At 45.0% G+C, this 16,119-nt stretch overlaps 2 protein-coding genes across 3 annotated transcripts; both read right to left on the reverse strand.

Annotated features, from left to right (window-relative positions):
* Positions 1-5,211: 5,211 nt before the first annotated feature.
* Positions 5,212-7,132, reverse strand: snx10b (sorting nexin 10b). Its single transcript, XM_084669230.1, has 6 exons — positions 6,967-7,132; positions 6,550-6,636; positions 6,356-6,456; positions 6,098-6,199; positions 5,745-5,963; positions 5,212-5,531 (listed from the first exon to the last, which is right to left on the reverse strand). The coding sequence occupies exons 1-6, from the start codon at positions 6,997-6,999 to the stop codon at positions 5,429-5,431; spliced, it is 645 nt and encodes a 214-aa protein (XP_084525356.1). The 5' UTR covers positions 7,000-7,132; the 3' UTR covers positions 5,212-5,428.
* Positions 7,133-7,504: 372 nt separating this feature from the next.
* cbx3b (chromobox homolog 3b) lies at positions 7,505-11,321 on the reverse strand. 2 transcript variants are annotated; one of them, XM_084669233.1, is made up of 5 exons: positions 11,129-11,321; positions 10,518-10,663; positions 10,244-10,409; positions 9,580-9,737; positions 7,505-8,908 (listed from the first exon to the last, which is right to left on the reverse strand). In XM_084669233.1, the coding sequence occupies exons 1-5, from the start codon at positions 11,267-11,269 to the stop codon at positions 8,788-8,790; spliced, it is 732 nt and encodes a 243-aa protein (XP_084525359.1). In that variant the 5' UTR covers positions 11,270-11,321; the 3' UTR covers positions 7,505-8,787. The 2 variants fall into 2 exon arrangements, with proteins under 2 accessions (XP_084525359.1, XP_084525358.1); XM_084669232.1 differs by having other exon boundaries at positions 9,580-9,740.
* Between the last annotated feature and the right edge of the window lie 4,798 nt (positions 11,322-16,119).

Consider the following 16,119-nt stretch of genomic DNA (forward strand, 5'->3'; position numbering starts at 1 on the left):
ACATATGTATTACATGAGTAGCAGGTGGGGTAATTTGAGTAATTTGTGACTAGGTGGGGACTGTGGGATGATGGACGGTGTCTGGAGTAGACAATCTGAGCTGGCTAGGATCTACTGCAGAGTAAGGAGAATTTAGGCTCATCATAAAAGATTTTTCCTTGCCTCTATTTCACCCAGACACTTTTATGCTTTTTTTATTTTCTACCTCATTGCAGCCGTGAGCAGCCTGCTGATTTACACATGCTGGCAGTGAAGCGCAGAGGCCTCGAGAGATAGTGCCCTGTAGACCTCCACCTCTCCATCACTCTGTCTTTCCATCCCTCTGTCCCTCCATACGTCTGTCCCTAATGATACGTCTTCCCTCCATTTCTTCATCCCTCCTTCCCTCCATCCCTCCGCCCTAAGTCCCTCCACCCCTCCACCCCTCCATCCCTCTAAATGTCCAACCCCCCCCCCCCACTGCTCCACCACCTCCATCCCCGTCTTCTCACCCCCATCCCTCTTTTCTCCCTCCTCCTAGCTGTGTCCACCTGGAGAACCACCTCTCCTCGTCTCTCATCTCCAACAAAACATTAGAGTGCTGGGGTGAGCCTGGGATGGGCTGACACACTGCCCCCTCCAAACCTCACACAAAATCCATTAAAACGTGCAAAGAAAAGGCAGATCGATTCTAGCCCTAGATAGAGTAGAGCCATATTGCAGCGCTCACATTTCATCTCTAAGGCTCTCAGAATGTTCCAGAACATTGTCCACGGATTCCCAAGACCACCCTGGATAAAAAAGCATGAATTGAAAGTGTGACATGTGATGCCTATACAGATTCAACTGCACGAGTGTGTTACTTTCCGTATGCTTGACTAGTTAAACCAAACTAGTATTTAATCTCAACGTGTGTGTGTGTGTGTAGCAGAGTGCACGTGCGCATGAGCCCATGTGTTTGTAACCGGCCGCCACGAAACATCGTGTTGAGTAACACACACCTTCCAACAGTCAGCTTCAGGCCTCCAAAGACTCATGTCTGATTTCACACACCATATTGTTTTTAGGATGGATATGATGGTACAATGATCCCCATTTCCTTTCTCCCCTCAGGCGGAGTGCACCGTGTGTAGAGGAGGGAGTAGCGTTTCAACGGCTCCTGATTCCTCCAGACTAGCAGCCGCTGCCTGTCTGCCTGTCTGCCTGCCTGTCTGTCTGTCTGTCTGCCTGTCTGTCTGTCTGTCTGTCTGTCTGTCTGTCTGTCTGTCTGTCTGTCTGTCTTTCTGTCTGTCTGCCTGTCTGCCTGTCTGTCTGCCTGTCTGTCTGTCTGTCTGTCTGTCTGCCTGTCTGCCTGTCTGTCTGCCTGTCTGTCTGTCTGTCTGTCTGTCTGTCTGTCTGTCTGTCTGTCTGTCTGTCTGCCTGGCAGCCGCCATCACGCTCGTTCGCTGTAATTGCTCCACCCGAGTGGGACAGCGTCAATGCTGTCTGCCTTGCAACAGTAGAAACAGCAGGTACAGCCAGGCAGAACCGAGCAGAGAAATAGCCGGGCCTGTCGGATTTGATGAATGACAGACAACTCCCAAGTCAGTTCATTTTCATCACTGACAAGTTGACTGACGAAGAGAAATGTTGCAAGTCTTGAGCTGGCAGCAATGTTTTTTTTGTTTTTGTTTTCTTTTTTTGTTTTTGTTACAAATTAGAGTGGGTGTTAGCTAGCAAGCACACACACACACACACACATACAAGCACATACACACATACTCAAACAAACACATATACATACACACACACACACACAAGCACACACAAGCACATGGGCGGGAGACATGGACAGATGTGATGGCGTTGTGTGGAAACCCTTCTTTCCCAGTTGTCTGCTGCAGAATGTTTGTGGGCATCAGCAAATCTCTACATGACAGTGTCATCAAGCAATACGGATCACTGTTCAGTCCGTTTAAGCTATAAATAATTCAAGCTAAGCTGGTGAGTTATAGTCCACATACAGTCATCCTGATTCTGTATGTCATTCAACTGCTTTTAACACTGACCGTGGTTTTTCAATTGGCTGTGAGTTATCTAAAAAGAATAATCATCACCACACATCTCTGTCTGTTTCAGCTACATAATGTTCCCAACACTTCAATGTTCAGAAAGAACCTATTGTGGTTTCAAATAGCTCCTTGTGGAGTTGAAATGGCTTAATCGAACACAGAATCTTTTTCCCACAGGCTGCTTTTATTGTGACAAACGGTTCTGTGTATCCCCCTTTTAGTTAGAAAGTGAACAGCAAGACACAAGGCTATAGATCCAGTATGTGTGAGCTGGGCTTTCTGCTCATCCTGCTCCCAGTCCACGGAACATCAGATTTAATATCCCAGGCCTTGCTGCACTGCTGTAGCTGCTAATGGCTCCAGTGTAATGTGGTACTTAAAATGCATGAGAGGCCCTTGATTTTTCAGTAATTCACCTCCAGCAGAGCAGATCCACTCCCCGGACGCTCCATTTGTTTTAGCGTCTGCAGTGTGCTCAGTCGCAACCCTGTTTGCGAATTCCCACAGTGGGGTCTTGGGTTCCACGTTTTCAGGACCGTGATTCGTAAATTAGGAAAACAAGTACCTGCGCACTAACAAATTTCCAAAAAGAACATTGCACCAAAATTGCTAGTGATTTTCCATCGACTGGAATTGAGTGATCGAAAAAGTCAGTTCTGATAGCACATTGACAACAATGTGGAGCAGACCACAAGCCATTAATAGTAGTAAAGAGAAGTAGGCTAGTGGCTGGGTCGCTGGCAGGGGGAACTCTCTCTGCAGAGCCCTCTCTCACTTTCCACTGCATCTGTGACAGATAGAAAGCAGACCTCGGAAAGAGACAGAACCGTCTCTATCACCAGAATCGATTGGCGAGTCAGCATCATCTCACCGCTGTTCGCTATTCCGCTGCGGTTGTGTGTAACATGCCGACCTGGTGACAGACTGTGTCCTGCGCACTCTGAGTCTGCACACAGTCGGTTTCGTTTTCATGGTTTCCCTCTCTGGCCTCTCTGGAGGCGAAGAGACCGCTTTGTCAGAGCTGTTAACCAATCGATCGTTGCAGGTCTGAGGTGTCAGCGACGTGAGGGTGGAGAGACAGCTCTGTCACGGCGGTCCGCAGCAGCCTTCAACCCAGGGTTAAGAGCTAGCAGACCAGAGCAACAGACAATTAGGGCACATTCAATATCTCTGCTCTGTGTCAAACTAGTGTAGTCAATGTTACAACTCAAGGTGTAATGCTGAACAAAAGGGAGACTGTTCCGACAGAGGACCGACGGTTGTGTGTGTGAGAGAGAATTTGTGTCTTTGTGGGTGTTAAATCATGTTCTTCTGATGGGGGAACGTCTTACGCATTGATTTCAGAATTACAGCATTTCGTTTTTATCTTTTTAACTGAGGTTTGGAAACCTACTCTATCACTTAAATCAGACTTAAATCATCCTTACACTAAACCAGAGACAGCATGAACTTATAGGGGAATAATATGAGCACAGCATGTAGGTAGTGTGTGTGTGTCCTCTGCACAAGACCTCAACAGTTCAGTCTTGGTGAATAATTGGATTGTTCTGTCATAAGCCTTGGACAAACCCCTTTTGAATATCAAGCTGCACCACATGCAGACAGGCCCTGACAGCTTCATTACCTGTGTGTGTCGCAGTGACGGCAGGGTAATGCTAGCTGCACACAAAACCTCTCTGACAGAGGGCACACACACACACACACACAAAGCTTTAACAAGCCTTTTTCGGGTGAGACGTCCTCCCCTTTCGCCCAGTTTGGGTTTTCTGAACCTTCCCACGGAATGGAGCAAGTTCCCAGGTGACATCACCTGTCTGTCACGCTGCCGTGAGCCTATTGTCTTTGCTCGTTCTGAATGCATAATGAATATCCTGCTCTCCTCAGGGAGATGTGCTAATCTAATTAGCTGTACAGATGTGTCAGCCACACATCATTCTGCTTAGTGGTCATTACCTTTGCATAAGCATTGCGGCCCTCTCTCTGGGAACACATGAACGCACGCGCTAGACAATGTACACAAGTGAAAACACACACACACACCATCCATGCACGTGCACCCTAACGGGACATGCATAAATGTTGATGGTAGTTGTTTGGAGCTAAGCAGGGTCTCTCACTGTCCCCGCACATTGAGACTGCCAGGCTGTTCCGAGACCAGGTAGGTGGACACATGACTAATGAGAGTGCATGTGCGTGTGTGGGTAAAAGGGAGACAGTGATGGTGATGCACAGAGAGACAGTGAGCGATCGAAAGAGAGGGAGAGATACTTGTGTACCTCCCATAAGTGGACAAATGACATTGTGTGTGTGTGTGTGTGTGAGAGAGAGACAGGGACAGAGAGTGAGGCTAATAGAAAGAGAGAGAGAGACGGAAAGAAAGAAAGACTCTTGTTGATGTTCGGGAGAGTTTGGGGGGGGGGGTGTGCGGGTGCTGTCAGCACAGCTGGAAGTGTAGTCAACAGGGGGCGCTAGTTTGGGGGGGGGGGCTGGCAAGATCCTGCCAGTCTTGACAGAGGGGGGTGGCTGCAAGATCCTGCCAGTCTTGACAGAGGGGGGTGGCTTAAAGGTGTCTGCTGACTCCCCTGGGACCCTATTAGACACCACGTCCTGTTAACCACACAGAGACTGCTGGGGCACAGGGCTCTTAGAGACTGTGCTTCATAGGAAGATTAGGGTTAGGTGCAGTTGATTTGGAGATGATGTTTGTCTGTTGGGGGAAACAGCAGTTGTTCTGGAGATGTGTTCCCAGTTGGAGTGGAGGGGAGGCGGGCGGTGGAGGAGACAAAGGACACAAACTCTGCTCCTGTCGGCTCACTCTGTTAGCATGGACTGCTTAACGAGACAGCTGTCTCTCTGATTCATGCGAATCCATACATCAGTGAATATCAAAGCCCATTGGAGTCACTGGGATATCAATTGGGCATTTGTTTATTGGTTGAGCCATACTTGATCCAATTACTATTCATATATCATATAAATACTGCTATTACCACGTCATTTCAATGGGTAGAATGTGTACATTTAGTATTTCACAATTTGAAATGGTTGAAGGCTTTACTTGGATATAGCAATACTGCCCTCTGCTGGACAGATTATAAGATCCTTTTCTAGAATAATTACCGGAGTGTACTGGAGATGCATAAACAGTGAAAAGCTCAACAAAAGTCTTTATTAACACTTTGTACAGAAACACCATATATTAACTTTCACAAAAATATATTTACATGCTTGAGATATTCCCAAATTCACTCAAAGTTGTTCAAGTGATTTAAACTGAAAGATGAAGTGAAATGACTAAATGTAAATGAAGTATTGTTTTGTCCAGATAGTTTTAAGATCCCATGATGAATGTTAAGGATAGTGTATGTAATTGGCAGCCTGACTCCCGGTTCAAGGGATTAGGGAGTCTCCTCTTCCCTGTTAGATTGGGGTGCAGGATCCACAACCACATTGGTCTCTACTCCCTCTGCAACCACACTGCTCGACTCCAGAAAGACAGGGCTTTGAAACAGAGAACAGAGGTAGAACATGAGCTGATGTGTTAATAACAGCGTCACAGATTCAACCTAACAATTGATTGAAAGCTATGAGACAATTAGAATCGATTTCAAACCAGGGTCTAAAGAATTTACAGTTCTGTTGAGTGTGACACTTGCAACTATGATAAAGTATCATGAATCATAACGGGAAGCTCAAACAGGGTACAAGGCCCACCAGTCAGAGCAGGAGGCCTTGTGGTCTTCCGACTGGTTCTCTTGCTGGTCATCCAGGGAGTGGAATCGTCGCAGGGCTCTGCCACAGCGCAGCACGGCCTGTTCCACAGTGTAGTGCGTCCTGCCTGCAGCACAGGCCTCCATCTGGTCTATAATCAGGTCCGACTGAAGGAAGAGGTGCAGGCAGCTGTCAGACAGTAGCAGAGAGCTCTTGAGCGTCCTGGAACACACAGATAACAAGCGGTAAGGCAACTATGTCTTGAGATTTAAAAACAATTCTACATAATATCATGTGGCGTTGATGTATTGTTTGCCGGTAGGATTTAGTATAATGTCACCCGCTGAGATACTCACGATTCCAGAAATGTCTGCAGCCCCTTCATTCTTTCTGTGATTTGCTTGGCATTGTTCAGGCTGAAGAACGGGTTCTTAGGGGGGAGCTCGGGTAACTTCACCCTGTCAAAGGGAACGAAAACATTCCTCAATCGCTGGCAGAGTCGCCCACAAGGCCAACTGAGACGCCGCACGAAAGTGAAAGCTTTACCGTTTGTAAATCAAGCAAGGGATTCATTTACAATGGGACCTGACAATAGCTATACGATCTGTACGTACATGAGCAATGAGTTTTTCTGCAGGGTTTGTCTGAGCCATACAAACTCACTGTATCTTCTTCTCACACTTGAGATCTTCCTGGTGAAGCTCAGACTATTGGTCTAACAAACGAGGAAAATACAGCGTGCATTCAGTACGACTCATGTATAACAACTGAGGTCAACCTAAACGAATCAGCAGAATATTGTACTTACGTGGAGACAGATCTCATAGTCTAAGTAGGCATGCCAAAAGTCATTCTTTTGCATCCGTGGGTCCCGGACCCAGACACTGATAACCTGCTGCATTGGGAGAGGATTCGACTGGCTGAACAACGTTGTCTGCAGCCGGACAAGTTGAGTCAAACAATGGTGTTTTTGTGTGTGTGTGTGTGTGTGTGTGAAGTACAGGAAGTGTGATTAGTGACTAAATACCACACGGAACAGAAAAAAACCCCATCGAAAAATCCTTGCAGCTAAAGAAATGCAGAAGTGTCCGATTTGTCATACATTTTAAATGTCCCACAATGTCAACACATTCATTTTGTACTGTTTAATACTAATGTTTGTCTTAAAAAGCCTTATACATTCCTGAGATCATCTGATTAGATTCATTGACGCGTTACAACTTACCTGGCTCACCAAGTTGTCTGCTAGTCCTCTCATCCTCAAAGCTCTGACCCGAGTGGTTAAATGTGTTGAGTCATGGTTGTGGTACAGTACTCACATCATCCTTCCTGCTGCTCAGGTTTTACAAGACAAAGTCCAAAGGTATCAATCCAGGCATGGGACTAACGAGGCCCATTGCAGGCTCATAAAGTACTTAATTTTTTGTACTGTTCAGTCTGTGTCCGTTGTGATGTGCTGTTAGTTTTACTAACAGTCAGTTTATTGTTTGCACAGAGCCGGAGGAACTGTAGTCTACCTGTAATGTAATGTCACAGTTTCCTGGTATACAGGTGTTTTTCCTGACCCATGACTGACTTGGTGCAGTACAGTACAGTTCTGTACACTTACAAAAAAGATAACACTATGTATGGAGCCAGAGGGCACGTCCAACATATGATATAGTTCCTATCAAGTTAAACACATTTGTAACGTGTCGGATATTTTCCTATAAATATTCAGCGTGAGCGCCACTCAAACACAAAGACGCTGGAGAGCAAAGGAATCTAGGACACCATCTTTATTCACAGATTCATGGTCGACAGAGAGATGGTGAGAAGGTCCACTGACTGTCCCATAACACAGTAGTCATGGGAGACATGCAAAATCAGTTAGTCCTGTATTTACCAATGACAGGTCTGAGACTAATGGAAGACTAACCTCAATAACAGAGCGGCCTTGCTAAAGTGCTATCAAACATGAGTTAACTACTCACACAGTAAATATAGGAGTAAAATGCACACTTGGGATGAGTTTGGAAAGGTATTGTCTGGCTGAACATTTTAGAAAAAGTAACAACACAACTGACTAAAAACATGTCATTAATAATGACTAAAAGGTGCAAAGATTTGGTTTTGAGCAGCTGCTTGGATATAACAATAAACCTAGTGTTCAGACATTCTTCATGAACCACAAGGGACATTTCCATGACATCATATTTGATTACCAAAGATCAGGTATAACTGGTTAGATTATACATACATCACAACATTCAAACAACACTATTCTACATTTATTAGTTCAATTGTATTAGTATTGGTTAACGCACAACATATCTGCAGCACATAATCAAATATACCCAACTGGGTACAAGGACTGGAGGTATAATTATTGATGGACAGTAGTTAACTATTCAGTCTAAAGATACATATCCTACATTTCACAACCACGGACAGGCCCAAGAGGAAGAGCTTTAAAGCTCAGAGGCAGAAATAATGTAGTTGTAATATGCTACTACTACTATATCTACTACATGGCCTTACTGTAGTTTGAGGGGTTCATATCTACATCCACACAGAAAAGGTAACAGTAGCTAAGTCCACACTACAGAAACCCCTTGCACAGTGATTGAGTCTGTTGCTACGTGAAAACACCAAGGGGCAGAGACACCCAGGTTGGGTTTCGACAACAACCACCATGAGTATTCCACAAAGGCATTGTGACCTTATCAAGCACCACAGGAAGCATTATAAATATCTGTGTACTGCAGCGACCTGCCTACTGCTGTTTTTCAGTTCACCTCCTTGCTCCGGCACACACACTCCTGACACACACACACACACACTCCTTACAACTACACATTCCCAACACACACACACACACACACACACAAACACTCACCCAACATGCACACACTCACCTAACAGGTGCACACGCTCTCTCAACACATACACACGCACCCAAGGACCACACTCTTCCAACACATTCTCTAGCATGTTCCGACACAAACGCGCACACGTCTACACGCTCTCATCCGACATACCCGCATGCCCTTTTGACACGCAGAATTCACTGCTCCTCCTCTCCACAGTGCCAGGTCAGCTTCTGCTCATAGAACTTGACGACTACCTGGGGACATCTGGCGCTGGCTTCACGAGCCGACAGCAAGGCCACCTCGTCCGAGTTCTTCCTGAAGTCACGAACAAAACGTCAGAAGTCACGGGGGGGGAAAAGGGGATCGATGGTACTCCACACCCAAAAATGCACACTGAACATCAGCTTCACTGAAACTCTTCAAGACTACGTGATCCAAGGTTATACATCCGCAGGGCTTGAAATGAACTTGTTTGACTTGGTAGCATTGGTGCTCCCAAAAGGTTAGGAGCACCGGCGAAAAATTTTAAGCACCCACCGAAAGTTTACACGTTGTCTTTTCAGCGCTTCAAATTTTAAGCAAGAGTCGGCTCCCTGTCATGTGACATCAGAGCGCAGGGACAAGGAGTGATTGACAGCTCATTTTAACCACTCTAAAATCTCCAGTAAAGTTAACGTAAAGATGAAGTTGAACTGGTTATGTAATGTTGGACAGAACGTCAGACCGGTCACTGTATCAGCTTACAGCAGGCACAGACTGTGCAGTAGGCTAATTAGAGAGGGTCTTGTTAAGACATTTTGAAAAGGTTGCAACATAAAGATTATTTATTGCACTTGCACAAATGCTCTAAAAAATGTATATATTTTGAGGTAGCCCAGATGCAACTTCAGGGGGCATATGCGACCAATATGGTCGCAATTTCAGGCCCTGAATCTGTGCTTGACTTAAGCTGGGACGAGGAGTGAGAAAAGAGGAAAAGGCTTTACCATTTGACCAGGAACATGAGCTGTCCTTGTTTGTCTGTGGAGCCGATGATGCAGTCAGGTTCCAGGTGAGTAGTGTGGGTGTTGGAAGCCTCTGATGGCTGTTCTCCTGCCTGCTGGCTGTCTGCTTGTGTGCTGTCCCTCTGCTCACTATAGGCCTGCTGCTGGAACACACAGGTATTAAGAGGAACGCTCACATCGTACTGTCAACAGGTCTACCGCAGAATCATGCCACGCTATGTCAACAAACAGGAAGACCTGTGTGTCAACAGCAGTCACATGTCACTGCAGTTTTAAATAGAGTGTTTTCAAACAACGTGTAAAAAAACTTGTTGAAACACCTACGTTTACTCTTGATAAAGCATCGATAATTGAAACAAGCACTGTTTCAGTTCTATAAATCTCACCACAAATAACCGTTTACTGACTTGGAAACTTGATGTAAAAGTTCTGTGGATGACATGGAAACACTGATAACAATGATAGGATAACATACCAGGAATGCAGTAGATTCATGTCTGGAATAAGAGAGCTTCCTTTCAGGATTCTATATAAAACTGATACCGTTGTTTTCCTTCCAGACAGTGGGTCTTATGTCTGTTGGTTATATTTATAATCTAGTTTATGATGTGGGTGGACGTGCTTCATCATCCCAACAGATACTCACAATCTCTGTCTCCTGCTCGTCTGCTTCCTGTTTTGGGATGATATCTGGATCCAGAACTTGCAGGTTCTCTACCTCATTCTCTCCAGTCAGGTGGAGATTTTTAAGAAACTCCTGAATGAGTTCCGGACAATCTAAATTGTCTTCAGGTTCCCAGGTGTTATCAGCACTAAAAAGAGAGACAGAGCGTAATGAGATGCACTGAGTTTAACCTTATAGGCTATAGACGTTACAATTAAAACGTTGCCGAATTGAGTACCTCGAAAGTTTCACTTACTCGGTGAAGCCTTTCCACTTGAGAAAGTACTCCACTCTTCCATCATAGACTCTTCGACGGATAATTTTCTCAACCACAAATTCTTGTACGACAGTGGTCTCCTCTGGCTTCCTCTGTTTCACATTCTGTTTCTTTCTCATTATAAACTGTGTAAGAAAAACACTATTCAGTAAAGGATACATTTCATTTGAGTAATTTTAGAAAAATATGAGGTAAAGATGAAATTCTACTTGATGTAATGTGGGTCATTCCCTGAACACGTTACGTTTTACTACTATGTGACGCGAGACCACGGAATAATAACACGCAAAATGTAGGGGCAGTAAATAGAGCTCCTTAAAATCTGACTGACAAGAGTGGTCTCTCCCTTCCTGCCCGTACTGTACTTCTCTATGCAGTACTACACATCGAGTGTACCCAAAATGTACAAGTCTACTTTCATTATTTTAATGATTGTACTTGTATCCATCACAAATCGTTTACAATTCCTAATTGTAAATAGGCGACCGAACACTTGGACAACGACAAATGCACGAGTCTTCATTGTTAAGTATTCTGCATTATTAGCCTACAACCGACTACTTATGATTGAATGACAATTGACTACGTACACTTTCTGTGATGAATTTTCTTGCCAGAAGCTGCGTTACTTGTTGTACAGCCAACGTAGTTTTTGTTCCCCTAAAACTATCGCCTGTGCATCCGTAAACATCCACGGCAATTGTTGGATTGCATAAAAATAAACTTTTCATGAATGAGAGATAACAAAGATGGCCGTGGATGCTCGGAGGAGGAAGTGGTTGCCAAGGGAAAAGGTCATGCCAGGAAAATCGGGGAGGAGACAAGCGGGCGCGTACGCCAACCACAGACCGATCCGCTGTCCTTCGTTAAGTCATGTCGGGCAAGTCCCATCTTCAGCTCTGTAAACCATTCCATCGGTACATTGATGGACATATTTAACTGGAAACAATGGCTTTATCAAATAACACAATTTTCTTATTTAGTTCAGATCACATTCAGGTAGAGGTGGAAATATTACATTTTCCTATTTGGTTCAGATCACAGTCAGAGGTGGAATTAATTGAAGGTCATAATAAAATTGTGTCATAACAATGCATAGGCTACAATTAAAAAGTATTCCCACAAAACTTTTTTCATAGAACATGAAAATAAGATTATTTAGTAATTGTCATAATGGCTATATTAGTAGGAAGCATATCATTATCAATACTTACATATAAACAACAATTATATACATTGTGACAATAATAATAATATTAATAATAATAATAATAATTATTATTATTGTGTATTATAATAACAAAAACAACCATCCTTTTTTTAACAGTATTACAGAGGACAACCAGTGAAAACATTTTTTTTCTGGAGAAGATCCTCACTCCAAGAGTTCCCAAGTTGTACTAAACCACTTCACTGTGCGAAAGCTCTGGAGGCTTTGAGTGACAGTTCCTCTGTAACCAATCATAAGCGAGACAATTACTGATTGGTTGAAGAAGATCTATTATCCTTGTCCTCCTTCTACTCCTACTACTGCCTGCTAGAGCCGCCTCCTCCTGCCTACTTGAGCCTCCTCCTTCATTTGACACCTTTAAGCCACTAGATGGCACTACCTACCCAACCACCAGGGAGATAATGCTGGATGGCCCTCCTCACCGTAGAGTCACATAGATTTTGTGGATTGAATGGTGGGTTTCAGTTCATGTGACATTACAAGTTGCCACCCATCCTGGAGGACATGACACAGCGCCACCAAGGGGAGATATTTTATACCCAGGGCAGAACCAGAGAGTTGTCCCTATGATCACCCCACAGTCCCTCAGCAATAGCTCCAACCTGAATATTGATGTCTGCTGTATTACATTCCAGTCTCTCAGGGTACATCAGACCTTCCCTGGGGGGTGATTAGAAGTGGTTTCTGTAGAGAGGTTTTCAGGCTACGGTGTGGAAGATGAATGGGGAGTGTGTCGTCTCCAGACCCAGACCATTGATCACAGCCTCACGGGGGAAAGCTCAGATTGCCAATCAATACTGGGTCATTCAGACCAACTACCTAGTGTCCACTGCAACAGCTTACTCGTATAATATGCCCTCTCTTGAGATGATAACACACGGGTTGGTTTATGATTGGTAAAGATAAGAAAGAGTTGAGGTTGTGTTTTTCTTTGATGAATTATTCATGTTTAAAATTCTCCACTGTGTTTGTAGCCAGTATCTTTTATAGCACACAAATGGCCTTTGGTACTCCGACTGAGGGGGAAAAACAAACATTGGAGCTTGAACACTGTAAATAATAAATGTGGATTATGTGTTGATGCTCTTGAGAAGTTGTTCTTGGGCGTTTGCAGTTTGTGGGTGAAGGATTTAAGAGTGAACCATTGTGGGACTCAGCCAGGATGATTTTTGGATTCTGGGTGGAAACACCAGAAATGTATGAAGCAGCTTCTAGAGATGTCCTCAGAGATTCAGTCCTCAGAGGTCAGTGTGACATGGAGACTGTGGAGACTCGTAGAATAATCTATCTGTCTGTCTGTCTGTGTGTGTGTGTGTGTGTGTGTGTGTGTGTGTGTGTCTGTCTGTCTGTCTGTCTGTCTGTCTGTCGGTGTGTCTGTGTGTGTGTCTCTCTCTCTCTCTCTCTCTCTCTCTCTCTCTCTCTCTCTCTCTCTCTCTCTCTCTCTCTCTCTCTCTCTCTCTCTGTCTGTCGGTCTGTCTATCATCTATCTGTCTGTCTGTCTGTCTGTCTGTCTGTCTGTCTATCCATTCATCTATCCATCCATCTATGTAGTATGGGGAATCATCTTTCTCTGTGACTTTCCAAATAACTCTCCTTTCTGAACAAATCCCAAAAGAACACGAGAGGCTGGCCGATTGTGCTGACTGCCCTGTGACCTTCCATCACCCTCTGAACCCTGATCCTGACCTGTTGGGGCTCTGCTAACAATTGCCATGGTAACTGGTCTGTTCACGGGGCACTGTTGTAGCTGTAGGCGATGGAATGGCGATGAGGAGTGGGTGCAAGTCAGTCCTGTCTGAGCCTGTTGTTACTCTGCATAGCCCCAAACAGGGCTCTGTTCATGGAGGCATGATAGGAGCGAGCCTGGTTGTAATTCAGAGATTTAACAGTTCTAAACATGATTTGATCTCAGTGAGAAAATATATCACTAAAGTATTTGTGAAAGTTATACCGTACGCATTTGACACATCATCACAGGAGACTAAGCCAGAGTCTGAACAGAGCTCTAATGATGGCAGACAGATGTTAATGAAATGAACAGCCCTAGTGTTTGGGGTGAAATCATAGACCGTTTTGCACAGTCATACCCCTTAAATCTGATCAAGCCCTTCTGGGAAAGCGCATTCCTTGGGCCAACTGTGAATGTGCCTCTCTCACAGAAGGCCCTAAGACCGACCCTGTCAGGCCAGAACCGAGTCCAGATGGCTGGATCCCGCTGGGCAGGGCCCTCTGATGCAGGCTGGGTGAAGAGAGGTGGTCTGTGTGGCTGGCCCAGAGCCTGACTGGGCCCTTTTCACACCCAGCATCCCCAGTGTTTCCCACTCACACCCTGCCGCTCTCAGGTTACGGCCAGGCGCGGGGCGCTCGTGTCAGGCCTGTTATTCTTCCACAACCTCAAGTGATTGGATTTTGAGAGTGTATCATTCTTCTTTCACAATTTATGGAACGGTGCTGGTCTCATTAGGGTGGTGCAAGGGCCTGATGTTGGAGAGGAGGAAAGTTTGGGTCATGATGGGGTTTCCAGTGTTTTCATTCAGTACTGTAACTTTTAGTTCTCTGGGTGGTATTTCATGTTGAGGTTTTGTTTTAAGGGGGTTTTCAATAGAAAATGTCAATACTGCATGTCAGAAGGTAGATAGTGAAATTCTACATGTTGTAATATCAAATGATCTTCAGTAAAGTTTACGGGGGGGGGGGGGGGGCTGACTGAACATCATGGGGTGGCACACCAAAACCAAAAGCCATAACTGAACTTCAGAAATTATATCATACTGTTGTAGTACATATGCTACTTAAAAATGATGTACTAAGGAATCGCACATGGATATACTTTTTTTCTTATTTTACAATAAATGCTCTGATAACAAATTATCTGATGGATGTGCATAGACTAATATCAGTACGGTTAACACTTTGAGTAAAACATTTACATTTTTGGGGGTTGGCGGCACCACTTGTGTGAACAGAGAGGGAGAGAATTACAAGAACGAGAGAGAGAGAGAACAGAGAGAGTGAGAAGGGGAACAGACCACCTGGCTTCTGGGTTGGCTTCCAGGGATGTGTCTCCGGTTTCCAGGCTCTCAGCGACATTCTCCTAGGTCATTCTAGACCTGGCTCTGGACAGAGACTCTGGGGGCTGGGCTCTCTTTTGTGTCTTTGTAAGTACATGTGACCTGATGAGGGAAGAATGCATCTGCTAAGTATTGGTTTCACTTGGACTTCCAATAGGATTTGTCCTTTTTTTCCCTTTTTTTTTTCAAGACACTTTCTCAAAGAACTTCATGTTCCATTTGATCACTTTCTCACTATGGCCAAAACCAATCTCTTTTCACATGGACATTAATTCTGACTGCATGAGTTGTCTTCACACCTGCCAATAACAGCAGAAAAGATAATTAGTTGATGATGAGTAGTTTCATGAATGATGAATGCGACTTTGTCACCACACCCCTGCCTTTCTGTTTGGCTGGGAAACAACCAAGGATGTGAACGATGAAGAAAGTGTTCCGTATTGTTGATGAACCCACTGCACACTAGAAACATGCAGAAAATCAAGAAGTCATTCAACAAAATTGAATCCGATAGAGACAAGATGTCCATACAATGCGGCTGTGAGAGAAGGCAGGACTGGGTCTGGTGCGCTAGTCAGACCATGGTGATGGCTGTGTTCCCAGAGCCAACAGGTGGAGATTTCATCCCAGATGCCTCCTGGCTGATGGGTAGTTTCCGCTCCACAACATGAGGCCCCGTCGTATCCTATGACAGTATGATTGGCAGGTGAATGACACCAATAAGAAGCCAACCTTCTTCCCTTTGGGCCTAAATTCAGCTTGCGGTGAATGGAAAGAGAATTGGTGGAGGGGAAAAAAGTGTCTTTGAACCTGAAAAGAATATTTGTTCCCCCTTCTGCTTCTCCCTTTATCCCACTCTGTCTGTGTGCCAGGTTTCCTGCCCTTTGCCGGCTTTCTCCCTCTTTTCTGTGTGCAAGTGTTTTGTTCTGCTGGGGTTGGGAGGCTGATGGGGATGGTTGACTCGGGGCGCCAGGCACAGCAGAATGTGAGGCACGTTAAATGAAGGCCCTTTTAGAGGGTGGAGGAGGGGGATGTGTCAGTCAGCTCCCAGGCCCTGTTTTGTTTGGACCTGTCAGACGAGCTGGCAGGGGGCAAGGTGATGGGAGGGTGGAAAGAGAGAGGGGAGAGAGAGATAGAGAGAAAGGAGGGGGGAGGCAGGGATACTGGGAGGTCTAAAAGCAGTCCCAGTGAGTTTCCCAGTATGGCTGGTAACTTCTTCCACTATGGTGCAGGGTCACTGGCAGGGTGTCTGGGTGTCTCCGCACAGCTAGTCAAACTT

The sequence above is a fragment of the Hypomesus nipponensis genome, chromosome 2 (genome assembly GCF_054491055.1).
Source record: "Hypomesus nipponensis isolate SF chromosome 2, ASM5449105v1, whole genome shotgun sequence".
NCBI classification, from domain to species: Eukaryota; Metazoa; Chordata; class Actinopteri; order Osmeriformes; family Osmeridae; genus Hypomesus; species Hypomesus nipponensis.

Excerpts from the sequence above, each read along its gene's own strand:
- snx10b (XM_084669230.1), bottom strand. The coding sequence starts at position 6,999 with ATGAGAGGACTAGCAGACAACTTGGTGAGCCAG. Across the intron at positions 6,200-6,355 it reads CAGAAAAACTCATTGCTCAT|GGTGAAGTTACCCGAGCTCC; the intron begins GTACGTACAGAT and ends TCCCTTTGACAG. Across the intron at positions 5,532-5,744 it reads AAGGCCTCCTGCTCTGACTG|CCCTGTCTTTCTGGAGTCGA; the intron begins GTGGGCCTTGTA and ends TCTGTTTCAAAG.
- cbx3b (XM_084669232.1), bottom strand. The coding sequence starts at position 11,269 with ATGAAAAGTTTATTTTTATGCAATCCAACAATTGCCGTGGATGTTTAC. Across the intron at positions 10,664-11,128 it reads GAAAATTCATCACAGAAAGT|TTTATAATGAGAAAGAAACA; the intron begins GTACGTAGTCAA and ends TTTCTTACACAG. Across the intron at positions 8,909-9,579 it reads CTCATGTTCCTGGTCAAATG|GAAGAACTCGGACGAGGTGG; the intron begins GTAAAGCCTTTT and ends TCGTGACTTCAG.